The sequence below is a fragment of the Lycium ferocissimum genome, chromosome 11, assembly GCF_029784015.1.
Source record: "Lycium ferocissimum isolate CSIRO_LF1 chromosome 11, AGI_CSIRO_Lferr_CH_V1, whole genome shotgun sequence".
Classification (NCBI taxonomy): Eukaryota; Viridiplantae; Streptophyta; class Magnoliopsida; order Solanales; family Solanaceae; genus Lycium; species Lycium ferocissimum.
In genome coordinates, this window is record NC_081352.1 from 58,302,866 (window position 1) to 58,320,501 (window position 17,636).

Sequence of the window (17,636 nt, forward strand, 5' to 3'; positions counted from 1 at the left end):
ATGAATCTTGTTGTACAATTCTTCCCTATACTCCTATGACCTTCTTATATCCCTAAGAATGGAAGTTAAAGATCTTTGAGAGTTTTTTTTTTAGATATGTTTCATGGCAGTGACGATGATAATGATGTGTTCATGAAGTCGATATTTCTACGTTTATGATTTCATTGATGCTATTCTTCATTGTAGTCTTACCTTATGATGTTAGTTCCTTCAAGGTGAGACGTAGCGATGACGATGAGGCCATAATGTAATCGGAGGTTCACGACCTTATATCACTCCGATAAAGCGCACTTTTATTTGGGCTCTCATGCATGATATGTATATTATATATATATATATATATATATGTATATAGGGGACATGGGGAAAGGTGAGGCGCTATAGACGCATAGCCACCTGATCAGCTGGTATCTTATGATATCATCCCGGACGCGGGCTATATGGGTGATGGATCGGGCCGTACGTTCCACGGCAATATATTGATATATGATGATAAATGGATCGGGCTACACGTTCCGCAGCAATACATGATATGATGATATTTTACGAGTATGCATGCATGACTCCGCCTTAAGAGGCAAGCAGTCACCGGTTATCTTCTTATCTTCATTTTATCTTCTTGTTCCCTTGTTACATTATGATGCATGCCTTACATACTCAATACATTACTCGTACTGACATCCTCTTTTTTTGGACGTTGTGTTCATACCCACAGGTAGACAGGGAGACGACCCAGCTTCCTAGGAGCCAGATCAGCTTGCACGGGAGCACTTCCATAGACCGGAGGTGCAGTTTCTGATATATTCTTTTGTGTACATACTTGGACATGGCGGGGTCCTGTCCCGTCTTCATGACTTCAGTACTTCAGTTAGAGGCTCGTAGATACTCGTATGTGGGTAGCAGATGTTATGTGACCCTCGATGTATATTTTGGATATTATCTTTTGTTGCCGTGAGGGCTTATGTATACATATTTATGTACATGTTTTACGGAGCGTTTTGTGATCAAATCGTGGTAAGCACTATCCGGAGATTATATGTGTACAGTAGGGCGTATGATAACGAGTGGTGCTCGGTGTCGGCTCCGGTACCCGTCGGTAGTCATTAAACTCCGATTCACTCACATTAAACCTCTAGGTGATGAATTCCCATCAATAGCAAGCCCCAAATTTGGATATAAAACCTAACCTTAAATTCACCAATTAAGCCTTGGAAAAAGGAAGACTCAAGTTACAATAGCTAATACCCATCAATATCATGCTTACGCATACTAATTCCACCAAATAAGCAAGGTTTTATCATCATAAGATCATTAGAGAAGAACCCACAAAACCCTTTTTTTTTTCCTTACCATTTAAGAGAAATCTAGGCATGGATTATTGATTAGGAAAAGCTAATGAATGATTTAGAGACAAGATTGCTACCTTAGAGAAGAAATCAGTGAAAACCCTCCCAAAATCGCCTCCTCAAGCCTCAAGAACGAGTATGGGAAATGACTTAATGTCTAAGGGTTTTAACATATTAAAAGGCCTTTGACTCAGCTAATATCGGTTCTGCAGCAGCGGTACTGCCTCGGCGGCCAATCAGACGCCATGACGGTCCACTCACAAAGCCCTTAGCCGTTTCAGCGGCCAGGCAACCGCTATAGCGGGCACCAGAACCAGATTCCTCAAAATAACACAATCTCAATCCCAAAATCCCGACTAATACCCGAGGCCATCAGCTCATAAACCACAAACGCAGACACACATAAAAACACGCTAAGAACGCACTCGTGGCCTCAGAATTCCCAACGGAGGTCTCGTTGACCAAGTCAACTCCCGATACCTAAATTCTAACTTCCCAACTCAAGTCCCAAAATGCACTCGAGTACATTGGGAACCGAACCAGATATGCACACAAGTCCTAAATGACCATCCGGGCCTCTAGAATCAACGAATTCCCCAAAAAGATCCGTTTACCCAAAAGTCAACTTCGAGTCAATCATTTTCGCTTTTAAGCCAAATTCCCCCAAAACTTTCCAAATCAACTCTGATGACCTCGGGAAGCATGTCAACGGTCCCTGCGGGTCAAATATGAGCTAATAAAGCTCGAAAAAGGGTCAAAAAAGGTCGAAAACGCAATAACAACCAAACAGGTCATTACGGCTGATTTTATGATGAAATTACGATTTTGACCTTTGAAGCTCGGGATTGGTTTTTTGCTTGACTTTTTTGACCCGGAATGTTAGTATAGTAATATGGGTGTATACGGATTCGTATTTTTACGTATGTGCAATATTTGGACAGATAAGGCTCGTTCAAATGCTCAAAAGAAGGACAAGGTTGTGGATTGACCTTTCGGCTTCGGTATTAAGCCAAGTTGAGACTTACTAGACTCTTTATGAATTGTTTGTGTTGGCTTAATGTAGTTAAGGGGAGTAATGGGGAATTAGGGGTCCTGCACTGGTGAGGTGATGAGGGCTTTTGTTAGTACCATTGCAATGTTATGGATAATATAATGAAAAGAAATAATTGTGTGAGGTAGAGAATGCCAAAGCATATTGGCATTAGCTGGTAGTGGTTAAATCTACTTGTTTGACTTGATTGTTTGCTGAAATGGGCTTATGATAGCCATACTTTCCCAATCTTTATGATACCGAGTTATTGTGCATTCATCACTCCACTTCTCGTCTAAATTATGAAAAGAAACTATCTTTTGGCATTGACTTGATATCATGTAATTACATATTGTACGTATATTCATTCATACTTGATATGATATCACTGGCATGTTTATTGATGGATCATATGGGATAGCCGTGGTGGCCCCATTGGATATGGTACTAGATGGGGTGATGATCACATAATAGCCTATCGGCTGGATACCCAGTGTGATCTGGAGGATCTGGAATTCCGGGTGAGTATATGGACCCTATGAGTCCCTCATGTGTCACGTGAAACCTACTGTAGGAGCGTGTGCATACTGGTGCATATTGTCCATTGCATCGCATCACATTTGTATTGCATACCTCTTATTTGATTGCATTATCATGACTTGACTATTATATGGGTTCTTGAGAAGATCGGTGTTTTATGACTTACTTGATTTTCAGACTTTCTATTCTTATTTGCTTAAGCGATTATGAATTGTTGAATTAGTTATTAATGAAGTGTGGAGGTGAGTATAGGAAGGATCAACCCTCATCATCGCTTAAGTTTAGGACAGGTCAATGATACCTGCTGAGTACACATGTTTTCCCAGACTCACTTTACACTTGCTGCACCTTTTTGTGTGCAGGTTCTACTCCGAGTTCGAGTAGTGGACGAGTTCCTGCCGACCGTTGAGGCATTTCTTTGGAATTATGAAACCTTGTTATTGACTTAAGGGTTATTTTACTTTACTTCCGCTTCTATGTTTTGTTGAAAGACTTTGACTTTTACTTGGGTTCTACGAGTTAGGATAGGTGCCTCACGACCACTTTGAATTTTTAGGTCGTGACAATGTCCTAACTGTATCATATGAAAACTTTGTGCAGCTTTATCGAGTGTAAATATATGAACTACTATCTTTATTTTCCCCGCTTTTGACGTTATCAAAAAGCAAATGTAGTGCCCAAAATAAAGGTTAAATAGTGCAGAAAACAATAGTTATAAAGCTTGAAATTTTTAGTTTACCCCATCCTGTGTCTGATACCACGTTGAGGCGCCGCATAAATCTATTTAAAGGGGAAAGAATCATTCGTTCCACCACAACTCTTGTTGGTCCAAAAATTAAATCTCAAACTTTTTGTTATTCAATATTTTCAATATTGAGCAAAGCACATTACTGGTTGTATTCTTCCCCTTTTTCAGTTTTTCGAAATTTGGTTATAAAAGAAACCTCACCCTTCCATTTCTTCCCATAACAATAATATTTAGCTTCAGAACTCGACAACAACATCACATAATTCCATTAGTTGAGTTCGATCTGTAATGGCAGAGAAGCCGCAACCAGTTGAAGTACTATACTGTGGGGTGTGCGGGTTACCAGCTGAGTACTGTGAGTTCGGTGGACCTGACTTTGATAAATGCAAACCCTGGTTGATTCAAAACGCACCCCATCTCTACCCAGATCTCCTCAAAGGTTACTTATAACCCTATGAAAACCCTGTTTATGATTTTATTTTGTAAGTAGAGTCTATCTTCCTTATCCTTTGAGATTCTGTTTCTTTGTGTGTTTTTGCAGAATCAAACGGAACAGAAACAGATGAAGTGTCTGATAAGCTTCAGTCGACTTCAATCTCTCAAGGTGAAACCCCATTTGTCATTTCGATTATAGACTAGTCATATACCTGGCAAACTCTGTGTAATATGAATATATACTCCCTCCATCCCCAAAATAAGTGTCATTTTAGGTCTTTTTGCGCCCGTTAAGAAAAACAACAAATTCAAGAAGATGTTTCTTGAGAATTGAGCACTATTAAGGAGAAATATTTTCAAAATATATAAGGGTATAGTTGGAAAGAATTACTATTTTTTGTCTTGAATTCCTAAAGCGACAATTATTCTGGGATAAAATTTCTTTGCTAGAACAACACTTATTTTGAGACGGAGGGAGTATAATTTAATGAAATGATTTTAGTTAAACTTTCCCCACCCGGTGGGACTATATTGGGTTTGTTGTTGTTGTTGATGATTTTAGTTAAACTTAGGTGTACTCTTGTTTAGTTTGATTGGCTTCTCCAAATATAGAAGGATGCTTACCAAAGTGAAAGCTATAGGAATGACGATGCTATATAGTAGTGGACATTGGGCTGCTAAAGTCCAACATATCCGCAAGATGAGTGAGTCTAGAGATCCAGATGCTAAGATGGATGTATGGTCATACAAAATTAGATAAGATTAAAAATGATCACATTTGCCAAAAGGTGCAAGTAGCACGAATTGAGGGTAAAATGTGAGAAGGTTGCTTGAGATGGTTTGGATATGTCTTTCGTCGACCCACAGGTGTGAACCGGTTCGTAGGTGTGGAAGTGGAACATTGGTAAGTGAATGTGTTCGAAGGGGACAGGGTAGACCTAAAATCACATGGAAGGAAGTTGTCTCGAAAGACCTACAAGTCCTAGGTATCAATGCAGACTTAACTACAGATAAGGCACATTGGAAAGAAACGATCCATGTCGGTGATATCTACTAGTTGAGAATAGATTTTAGACTTGTTAGATAACTTTATTATTACTATTATTATTATTATTATTATTATTATTATTTAACTTTATTTCACTTTTATTTTCTTTAGTATGATGATGATATGAATGAGCTTAAATGAATAAGTGGGCATTCACATAGCCGACCCCATCTTATTTGGGATTGAGGCATAGTTGCTATAGTCTAGGTCTGACAAATGGTTAGGTATGTCGTTGAGTCGTTACCAGTTGTATTCCCTTAGTTTGGGCGTTCTTCTCAATCTCTTTTCTGATGCCCCTGTTTTTATAAATTCAATTAGTTTTTTCCTCTTCAGAAGTTGAATCTTTTATTTTTATAATGTCCTATGTGGTGATCATTTTGGTGGTAGGTCTTTGTTTTTTTCATTAGTCATTGTATAGCCAAAAGAGGCCTGGTTAACAAGAAGTATACACAGAAATCTAATAAAAGAGTTTTTTTGTGTGATCTCCACGAATGAAAGCAGCATAGTCCTATGCCATTATATGATTGATTTCTCTTTGCCTTCATTGGAGTAGTTCTCCGCCATGTTATCCACATAACTTCTTGTGGAGTGATATTCGAAGCTATGTTAGTGGTGCAAGGCCTTCTTTTATTTAGTTTGGTCACAAAGATGTATAGGTTTTCTATGTATCTCTTGTTTGGGAAGGTTCCATTCGAGGTCAAAACCTCCACTTGCTTACAATTGTTAAGTAACTAACATGAAGGTCTTTCCAGAGTTGCTCTGTGTAACTAGCACAGTGACCAAAGATGACAACTGCTGCTACATCCTTCTGCAGGGGGGCATTTGGGTGTGGAGGGGAATTAGTTTGAATTCTGTGAATAGGATTTGATTTCAAAGCTACTGCTTCAAATAATGTTTTGGGGAAAAGTGAAGAGAATGTTACATGTATTGTTTATTTGGCACAGATTTGCTTTGCCTTCGTGAAATCCAAGAATCCATGTACTAGAAGCTGGTTTCTAGCACTGTAAATTACTAGAGCTTGTGGGTTGGTTGACTTTTCTGTTGCCTCTTATAGAACGTTCTACTTTCACATTTTCTCTCCACCTATCCTGATAAGTTGTTTTTGCTGTCTCAGAATAAGATATATATATATATATATATATATTGGGATGTAGTTTCTAAGGGCATGATACTGTTCTGAAGTCTCTAAGCTCTACGTAATTTAGAAAATGCTTTTGCATATGAATATTCTGATATTGAAGTTCCTAGGTCTTAAGTTATGTAACTGAAAACAGACCCATGTATTTCTTTGAAACAGAAAAGAAGAAGAGATGAAGTTAAAATCTAAGTACCCTTCTGACACACATTTGAAGGGAAAACTGGCAGAGCAAAAAATCTGCGTAATTATTACAGAAGGGATCATCTTCTACTGAACATTGCTCTGCAGAATTTCACCTCATTGGAAAAACAATTAGTAGAATCTATGACAAATGTGCACAAATTATGAACCTTAAACAGTGGGTGAGTAGTACTTGTGCCAGGTTTTACATTATGTGAAGGCTCAGTTCACCTTCTTAAAAACATTACTTCATATAACCAGCAGTTTTGTTGAGAGGAGCTAGGGGAGAATATTTTTGTTTTCTTTGCAACTGCTTAAGTGTTATAGTTTTTGGAGATACTTGGTAATCAATGTCAATTTCTTGAATAAAATTTGAAGGCCTGACATTGTCTGTCAAGGTGCAATACAAACCAATAGGTTATAATTTATCTGGTGCTTGGTAAGCTAATGAATGCAATAACACAAAATTTAAAGCATGAAAACATTTTTCCAAATCAACATAAATTTGGTGCGTAAGCTTAATCTTCTAGCTCAAACATTTTTAAATACCTCAGTCACTTTTAAATATATGCCTAGTGTATACGAAATTTGAAAGGTGTGTAAAAAATTTGTACCATCAGGGGTCTGTTTAGTTCATTCGTTCCACTTCAATTCTTACACAGAATCATCTGATTTCAAATTTTGGTTTTGACTTCTAAGGTTTGGCAGTACTTCTTTGGAGTGGTCGGAGAGTTTGTGATTATCTTCTTTCAGAAAAAAGAAAAGAATTATAATGAAGCTTGAGCAAAATGAACTGGAAGGTAGTAGGAAGGAGTTAGAAACTTAGGAGGGGTCACCCACCCATAACCATTCCAAATCTTTGATTGTAAAAATAATTAAAAGGGGTCTAACTCTCCCAATCTCCCATAGCCATTACAAATTTTTTATTGAGGATGAATTATGGTCATTGCTGCCAAGTTGAAGTGGTTTGCTGGAGAAGATAAAACTGCAGCGGATGGAGTTGGGTCGTGAGTTGTGGTTGGGAATCAGTGATTCCCCAAAATTAAGGTGCATGTGAGAGAGAGGGCTAAAAAGAGTGTGATTGAAGATAAAGATGATGGCAGGAGGAGATCGATGATGAGATCAAAGGATTTTGTTTTAGTAATCCAAATAATTTGTTAGCTGATGTTTTTTCAAGTTGTGAACTCATTAATGAATAATCAATCATGTGTTCTAGGTTTCCTTCAAAACAGGGACAGCATGTTGGGGCTCTTTTATAAGCTGACTCTGTAGTTTTATGAGTTTTTGAGGCTGTTTGGATGGGCTTATGCCTATAAGCTGTTTGCATCTTATAAGCTAAAAAAAATAAGTTGGGGTAGTCTAACTTATTTTTTTGGCTTATAAGCTGTTTTTAGCTTATTTTTGAGCACAATTATTTTTTTGAGCTTATTTTAAGCACAAAATGACTTTAAGCTGGCCAGCCAAACACTCAAAAAAGCTGAAAACAGCTTATAAGCAACTTATAAGCAACTTATAAGCCAATCCAAACGGGCTCTTTTCCCAGAACCTCCTTTTAGTCACCAAACAACTCTTTCCTCTTTGTTCTTTTTCTCCAACAATTGAGACAAAAACAGAACAATCTTGTCAACCGAGCACTACCTAAGTATTAGAGCTTCAAATATGAGAAGCTTTTTTAAAGCAGGCTGGAAGCTTCTTTAAAGCACTGAAGCTCGCACACCATATTCCCTACATTATAGTGATAAAGGGAGAGGAATTGATATTCATCAGGGGGAAAAAAAAAAAAAAAAGAATTGATGCATAGGAATATAAAGAGACGTCGATTTCCCTTTTGAACATCAAATTTTCGTTCTACAACTTTGAGTTGAAATATTTTTGTTCTCGTTATTGAGCCATGCCTGCTGGTTTATAAATTACCGTATTCCATTTATTCTTTTTGTCCCTCTTTGTTCTTTTCCCTTTCTGATCTCCTTCTATAATGCTGATAAGATAATCTTTTGATGTATTAGTGTTATCTTTTCCGACGGCCTTTTACTTCTTATTGTGTTTTTCAACATCATAATATTCTGTATCATGTCCAATTTCAAAATAAATATTCTCTTATCATGTCAAGTTTATGCTGGATTGGTTTTCGTAGCGGGGCCAATAGTAGTAAATGACCCTTTTCAACAAAGAACTCTAGGATTAAGAGGGTGTTTGGTTAAGCTTATAAGCTGATCAAACTGGCTTATAAGCACGTTTTAGCTTATTTACGCGTTTGGTAAACACTAAAGTGCTTATAAGCCCAAATTAGCCAAAAGCCATATGCTGGTCATCCGTAACTTATAGCTTTTCGGCTTATAAGCACTTTTGGTTTGATCAATATTTTACTGTTTTATCCTAAATAGTTTCTCTATTTCTCAAAATATCTTTCCTAAAACAAAATTCCTAACTTCCTCTGTACTTCGTATTCGTCATCACTCCTTTTTTTTAACAAGGATATTTTTAAATTATAATTCTTAGCGAACTTTTTAAGGTATTTTAGTCATTCTGATAAAAGAACAGCTTATCGGCACTTTTATTTTTTGAAAACTGGTAATTTATATTCCTCAACATTAAGGATATGCTGGAGACCTCCAAAAAGTTATCCACAAGGAGCAGTAAGATAAAAACTATTTACATGCTTCCTAAAAAATCTACCAACTGTTCTGCTCCCTCTACATTTGCTTCTTTACACCAAAAATGAAAATTTGCAGTACAGTTCCACTTAATTTTCTGCAGAGTATTAAATTTATCCTCAAAACACCTCCCATTCCTCTCCTTCCAAATTGTCCACCATATGCATGATGGAACTGCTTATCGGCACTTTTATACCAAACAAATCAACTGCTTATTAGCAGTTTCAACACTTTTATCCGAATACATAACTGCTTATATATAAAATCGGTTTCAGAACATTATGCTTTTCAGCACTTAAAGCTTATCAACTATTTACAATTAGCTAATCCAATTGGGCTCTAATTTTGGAATTCTGTTTAATCTGCCTTTTGAATTTGCATATTAAAATTGAATTTTGTTCTTATCATCCTCTTTCTTCCTTGTGTTGGATCAGGTTCTTCAGCATCTAAACCAGAAGAAGTCAAGCGTCTTCCTGGTGGAAAGATAAAAAAGAAAGTAAGAACTGTCAAATACTTCTTGTTATCTGAAGCGTGGAAATTTCTCTTTTAAGTTTTCTATGGTGCCGTCCCATCTCAATGATAATACAGGACATGGCACAAATTTTTTGTGGTGACTTTCTTGGAAGAATTCCTCCTGTTGATTCCAACAACAACAGCATACCCAGTGTAATCCCACAAGTGGGGTTTGGAGAGGGTAGTGTGTACGCTGACCTTACCCCTACCTTGGAAGGTAGAGAGGTTGTTCCGATAGACCCTCGGCTCAAGGAAAAACATTTCAAACAGTTCGAGAAAAGGAAGTAACTACAACTAAGTAAGACAATAATTGAGGTACAAGAAACAATAAATTGTAACTGAAATCGAATAACAAGGAACTACAAGAGTAATAATACAACTACTAGTATGAAAGGAACTATAAAAGACAACACTCAACTACCTATCTAAGGTCATGTCTGTCTTGTCTAATCACCTATCCCCAATATCTCTTCTGCCTACATCTACCTCTCCTGAAACCATCCATAGCCAACCTCTCACACCTCCGTACTGGGGCATCTGTGCACCTCCTCTTCACATGCCCGAACCATCTCAGTCTTGCTTCCCGCATCTTGTTCTCCATCGCGGTCACTCCCACCTTGCCCCAAATATCTTCATTTCTAATCTTTTCTCTTCTAGTATGACCACACATCCATCTCAACATCCGCATTTCCGCAACTTTCATCTTCTGAACATGAGTGTTCTTGACTGGCCAACACTCCGTTCCATACAGAGTCGGTCTAACCACCACTCTGTAGAACTTGCCTTTAAGTTTTGGTAGTACCTTATCACGCAGGACCCCGGATGTGAACCTCCACACCTGCACCAATATGATGTGTGACATCCTCGTCAATCTCCTCGTTACCTGGGATCGTTACCTGGAATGATAGACCTGAGATTCTTGAAACTTCTTTTCTTTTGGATGGCCTACGTATCGAGCCTCACTTCCACTCCAGCCTCATGTGTTATGTCACTGAACATGCATTTCAAATATTTTGTCTTGGTCCTGCTCAACCAAAACCTTTAGAAACCTCCAGCTTAGCGATAACTCCGTCGCGAGTCTCGTATAAAATTTTGTATTACGTATGTGTCAGCTTTATTCCTCAGTTATGTTATTTAGCTTCCTTCGTATGGTTATACTTTGACCAACATATTGTGAATGTGGATGATCCTAATGAAAGACTTTTCCATCATGAAAAAATAAGTTGCGATGATGCGTTTATTCTTCATTATGTCATTTTCCTGGATGCTATTTTGCCTGGTTGAACATACTTGAAAGCTGGAGCTATTGTGTTTTATAAAGGTTTTTTTCCTTGTCAATGAGAAAAAGGAAAGCTTGCTCTGGAGGTTGGGGTCATGATCGACCTTTCTTGTCAGAAGGCAGTGTATAAGGACTAATTAAAGTACTACACTAACTGAAAGCAATAGTGCTTATAAGAATCATTTTTACCCACAAAAATCCCTGTCAGCTAGTATTCAGCAACTGCCAAAGACACTTTCCATAATCAGTTCGCGGTTATAGGTTTAGGCTAGAGTTTCATTCCAGACAGAGATGAAAATTATTAGTATCAAATTAGTGAGTTAAAATTGTTTGACTTAATGTATCGATCTTTTTCAGTCTTCTAAATCAAGCATTTGCTTCTTTCAACCAAAGCTATTAAACCTGGCAGCGAGGTCCTCTGTTCTGTAACCGTCGGTGTAAAGATAAAAAACATAGAGTAGAGTAGGTTTCTTGAAAGAATTCTCATCTCAGATGCTTCAATCGATTCGGCGACTAACTTAAACAATCGAATAATCAGCTAATAAGTACAGGTACGATTTCAGAAGTTATTGTATGGCAGTATGACTGCAAATCATTTGGCATGATCTAGTTTGCCATACAAATGTAGAACGGTGAGTGACATATCCACAAGTGATCCACAATGTTCCAACTTCCTACAATCAGCCTTTAAATGTGCCCAGGACTAGAGCTCCTGAACTTAGCTACAATTGGTGATAAGTTGTTGAATTATTTTGTAGGACAAGCAAGAAATTATTATTGAAAAGGTGACGCGGAACAAGCGGAAAAGCATCACAACCATCAAAGGCCTCGAACTTTTTGGTAGCAAATACCTATAATTTAATGTATATTATGTTGCAGAATGTGTGTTCTTTCTTTAGATCCTTTTGGATTTCCAAGTTGCAGCAATTCTTAGCTTCGCTAATTTTTTGACATTTAAGGTGTTAAACTAAGCGATGCTTCCAAAAAGCTTGGTAAAAAGTTTGCTACTGGAGCTTCCTTGGTGAAGGTGCGTTGAGTTATGGTTTCTGATTTTCTCTAGTATAAGTTTGTTATATGCCTGACCTGCATTCACCCTTTAGGGCCCAACTGAGAAGGAGCAGATTGATGTTCAAGGAGACATAGCTTACGACATTGTGGACTTTATTACAAAAACCTGGCCCGATGTAATGTTAATTTCTCTCTTATGTTCAGATTTTTGCCTTTAAATGTGTTTTTAGCTGGTTATTTACTAGTATTACAGAATATTATGGCTGATTTTATAGCTGTATTTTTTTAACCATCAGAATGAGTCGGTTGTGGAAAAAAGGTAATAAAACTATCACCAGAATGAGTCAAATTTCTTCCTCTTTATCTAAGAAAGTCAAATTTCTTCCTCTTTGTCTAAGAAAGAAACTGCAATTGACAGAGATTGCGTTCCTCTTGCCAAATATGCGGTCAAGGCATCATTTCAGTCTACTTGAGTCAAAACATGCATTTCTGAAGTTCTAATTGTGCTTTAGAGTATGTCCTTTCATCTAAAACAGTTTGTAAACTTTTTTCTTGTTTCTACTATCAAATACAATACTGAGTAATAATTTTGAAATTTAGTTTACATTTCTTTGTGTCCCCTCCAGAGTAAATTTATTCTATGCTTGAGATTTTGGTCCATTTCTTACGTCAACATTACTTTAGTGCCCTCAGAATTTAACCAAATCGGGAAAAAATAATTAAGAGGCTAACCATAACTTCCTCTTTCCTGCTATTTCTATTTTCTGAGCCCGTGGGTGTACTCTTTCTCTAGTACTTTGCTTCATTGAAACTTCACATAGATGGACATGGAATTGTGTGGGAAGTTCCTTATTATTTAGTAGGCGTTTGGACATGCGATTTCATCTCATGAGATGAAATCCCAAATCATCTAAAAAAGGCATGTAGTGGCGTATTAATTTTGTTATGAACTATAACTTGCTCATTTGGTAAGATTGTATAAGAATTGGGAAAGTTTTGATGGTTTTCACAACTTGTGGGGTATTAATGTCTATAAGAAAAAAATACAACTTAAGAAATTCAAATTACATGTCCAAACAAAATTTCAACTGCAGATCATCATCATTTCAAATCATGTCCTAACGGCTCCTTAGTAGGCGTTTGGACATGTGATTTCATCTCGTGAGATGAAATCAGCGTTTGGACATGCAATTTCATCTCATGAGACGAAATCCCAAATCATCCAAAAAGGCATGATTTGGGATTCCAAATCATTATTTCAAATTTTTTAAATGTAAAAGTTGACCCATAAGTTTATATTTTGTAAATATAGATCCATAAGTTGGTAGATATATTTACCAACCATTTATATCAAATATTAAAAGATCTACGAGTTGGTAATATATTTATAACAAATTTACTCTCACCAGCACCAATCATGTGAGAGGATTATATTAAAGAGTAGTTACACTACAACTCATGTTCAATTTTCCATTTTATTGAACTAAAGTTTGATCAATTGATGTTGTATTTGTTAGAAAGGATGAACTATGACTTGCTCCTTTGGTAAGATTGTATAAGAATTGAAAAGTTTTGATGGTTTTCACAACTTGTGGGGTATTAATGTCTATAAGAAAAAAATACAACTTAAGAAATTCAAATTACATGTCCAATCAAAATTTCAACTGCAGATCATCATCATTTCATCTCATGATTTCTTAAGATGTTTTCTTTGTGGTTCTCAGGTTCCAGAATCTGCAATATTCTTTATAGAAGATGGAAAAAAGGTTCCCGCTGCATAAACGTAGGAGATTCTTTGTTCTTGTTTGCAGCAAGGTGTTTTATTAATGTGATGCTCATATGAATACATAAAATTTTGGAATGAGAGTTCGTATTGGAGCTATTGATGCTCCTATCCCGTCGAACCCTTTTCCCTACAGCAACTAAGGGAACCCAAAAACAGAATGAGTTTTTGCAGTTTAGATATGGTTTGGTTTGCAGCATATCTGCTTGTACAGTTGCTGCAGTACTATTTTATTTCTGAAATTTGGTATTATACTGTATTTAGTGATAGTTTCTCTCTTATTATCGAATGATGATAGTAGTTATTCTTATATCAATAATTGTGAACTAAATTGGTTATCAGTGAGATGAATAACCCTATAGTAATTGGAGAGAAGAATACTGTAGGAGCTATGTAACTTTTGTTTGTGTGGATTAAATTGCTTATCAGTGAGATGAATAACCCTATAGTAATTGGAGAGAGGAATACTGTACGAACTATGTAACTTTTGTTTGTGTGGACGATATTATCTGTCTTAGCCCAAAAAAATAGGAAGGTTGATAGAGCAAATGGATCCCCCCAAAGTTGTAATGTAAAGCAGCTCTTTGCATTATCAATTTGACCCAACTCAAAGTGCATTTATCTGTACTCTGAAAGACTTCCTTAACTTTCAGGGAGGAGTAAATTATCTATGTTTTCAAGTTATTTTTATGCCTATACGTATGAGTCATAATGAGAGGAAGAAAGAAGAGAAACGTGTTCATTTGATTGATGAATCCAAATACGTATCCACTGTGCTGTAGTCATTGTGTTGCTACTCCTGAGTAGATGATACGAATCCTTCGTAATAGCTCAAACCTTTGACAGAGACACATCAGTGTCACACTAGTTAACAGGGAAATGAAACAATCCAAAAGAAAGAAAGGTAAAAAAAGCATATCACTTTGTATTTTGGGATAGACGCAAGAGGGGTCCGTCTCTACAGCAGGACAACATTGTTCCTGGTTGTGGATGGCTGCTCCACACCCACACAAAAAAGGAAAAAATCATGGATGGAGCTGTCTTTCAAAACCAATAGGAATATATGTATCTGTTTTTCGTTAAGACCATCATCTTGATTGATTGAACCCCTTACCGACAAATTATGTGATGTGAAAAACTCTGCAATATTTCTTCATTTTGTCATTCTGTTTCTCAACACTTAACCAAAGTTGGTTTCTTCCTCTTTGTGTCCATTTTTAGCGAGTTTGCCCATGCTACTACTTGATTAACCTCCTTAAAGTCTTAAAACTCATGTTTGATTCTTGGCCCGGCCTCTATTAGTATAATTGGAGTCACTAACAAGATGTGTTTTAGACCGAAGGCATTTATGAAATTTAATTACAACAACATACCCAGTGAAATTTCACAAAGTGGGATCTGGGGAGGGTAGAGTGCACGCAGACTTTACCCTTACCTTGAGAGGTGGAAAGGTTGTTTTCGGTAGACCCTCGGCATAAGGATTTATGAAATTTAATTGAGATGAAAAATTGTCTATATTTTAAAGTTGGAGACAAACTTTGATTTTTTCAAATAAAGTTGGAGGAAAAAAACAATTTGAACTTATTCAAGTCTCTATCTATTTACAATACAAGTCTTTTTCACTTTTCGAATAACTACAATAAACATGTGCGCACGAATACCTCACCTTTCCTCTAATTTCCCTATCCCAGGTAGACTTCAAGAGTTCTGGCCCTGCCTATTCTCCTAGTATTTCTTTCTTATTCTGGGGGTCACTTTCATCGCCTCCCTTTAAAGTCCTACCATTAGATTTCAGAAAATGAAAGTGGTCCCGAATTTCCTTTTGACATCTTGCCTTTGACGACTCAAACTAGTAGTTACTTTATTTACGGATTCAGAATATGAAGTTTATGGGTTTTATATTCTAATTCTTTAGGATTTTATATTTAAAATTTAAACACAGAGGTGAATTCAAAATTTACAAGTCATGAATTCCCACAGTACACCTCAAGTTAATATACAATAAAACTAGATTCGCAGTCAAGTATTTATAAATATTTAGTGAATTTTTAATACATAATCAGAGCCTGGGCAAGAATTATTGAGTTCACATGAATCCATAGGTTACAAGCTGAATCCGCCTCTGTTTGTACATATTAAATGAATTTCTTAAAAATAAACATAAGATTTGGACCAAAGTTACTGAATTCTGCCGACCTTAACGGTAAATCTGCCCCCTGAGTGATTTTGCTCAACCCGCATGCTTCATTTGATGCTATACAAGGTTACTTGTCTTATTTTTAAAATTACTAATTCTACTTATTAGTTAATAAGGTTTAATAGTTATCTATATTTATCTTTTAAATGATATGATAATATAAAAGATTTTATGTATTTTAATTTAGATTATAATAAAATAGTGTCAAGGTGGAAAAAACAACATGCTCCTGTAAATTAATCTACGAATTAAACTGCTACCAAGGTTCATGCGAATGCTATGTTATCCAATCAAGATTCATACAAATGCTATGTTATCCAAGAAAGTCTTTAGCATAGCTGTCTACCTCCCCCTCTTCCCAGCACATGTACAGTTTGGATAAATTCATGATAGCAGATAAACTTAAACTTGTAAATTGTATTAGTATGTGTTAGCGGAAACGTAAAAGAAAGAACACAAGATTTAATGTGGTTCGGATCAAAATGATTCTATATTCACCAGAGAACAGTTACTTTTATATTATTAACAAAGGAAGGGGAGATTTCCAAATTACACTTAAGAGAATTGCTCTCTCAACTCTCTACTCACTACAAAGGATTGTATTAATTTTGGGATGATGAACAAAGAAGAATTGCCTCTCATTTTATAGGCATAAAATGACTTGCGCTCCAAGTGTGCTACATGGCATTTCAATTCTCTTCCACATCTTTGACTCCAAGGAATGCATCTTTGGCTCCAAGCAATGCATTCTTTGGCTCCAAGTAAATCATTCTTAGGCTCCAAGTAATAGAAATCATCCAACTAAAATTGTCACGTGGATTTTTCTATCACATGACAAAAAACCAACTCTTTCAGTATGTATAGAATTATATGCTATTCATGCTCCTTTTACTTTTTAGGAGGGTCACATTTTGCCGTGTTGTTCATTAAGGTTTATATATGACAAAGCATTTTCAAGACAGTATCCACTTTCCATATCCAACGAATTTTGTTTTATTTTTCAAAACTCTCTTTCTTCATCGCTTTTACGTACTAATGACATGCAGTGGCATACACAGAATTTTGCTCACACTCCTTGTTGTCACATATTGACTTTTAAGTGAGTCTGAGTCTAGGACAATGTTGGTTCCGTGGCTTTACCTCTCATATATACCAATTTGATATTTACTTGGTATTATTTTCAAATGATGGCAACCTACTTAATTAATTTTAAATTAGTTAAATTAAAAGGCGCCATTTGATTAAATTCATGAATTAGCCCACTATGAGTCTACTACATTTTATTTTACTAATAGGTATTTATATAGTATGTCTATTATTTTCTTTAAAAATTTCTCCGATTATTTACATGCATAAATTAGGAAAATACTTTGGAAAGTGACGTTGGAAGACTTTTTGCTCAGATATCATGTAAAGCGATTTTCACTTTACTTGATCTATCTTCAGTTCATTTACAAATGCAGCCTTAATATACTTGAATTGCTGCTGTTGTAAAAATAATGTTACTAAAAGCATAGGCTAAAATAGTGTGGAACTCTATAACACCGATTCTTCTCCTTTTAACCCAAAAGGCAAAAGGTACCTCGAATTATATCAGCAGAACACTACGTTATTCCCAAAAGCGTCTATAAATTACGTACTTAATTGTGATTGTGACATTTCCTTAATTGGATATAACAAACAAAAGCTTAACTCCAGACCTTTTCCATCTAAAAATATTAGTGGATCTCGTTCAAA

The 17,636-nt window shown here is 36.3% G+C and overlaps 1 protein-coding gene across 1 annotated transcript; it reads left to right on the top strand.

The window, feature by feature from the left end:
• Positions 1-3,808: 3,808 nt before the first annotated feature.
• Positions 3,809-14,033, top strand: LOC132037665 (translation machinery-associated protein 22-like). Its single transcript, XM_059428213.1, has 7 exons — positions 3,809-4,103; positions 4,206-4,268; positions 9,554-9,615; positions 11,670-11,751; positions 11,871-11,938; positions 12,012-12,095; positions 13,644-14,033. Exons 1-7 carry the CDS (start codon positions 3,953-3,955, stop codon positions 13,698-13,700), a joined length of 567 nt encoding a protein of 188 aa, XP_059284196.1. The 5' UTR covers positions 3,809-3,952; the 3' UTR covers positions 13,701-14,033.
• Positions 14,034-17,636: the final 3,603 nt, after the last annotated feature.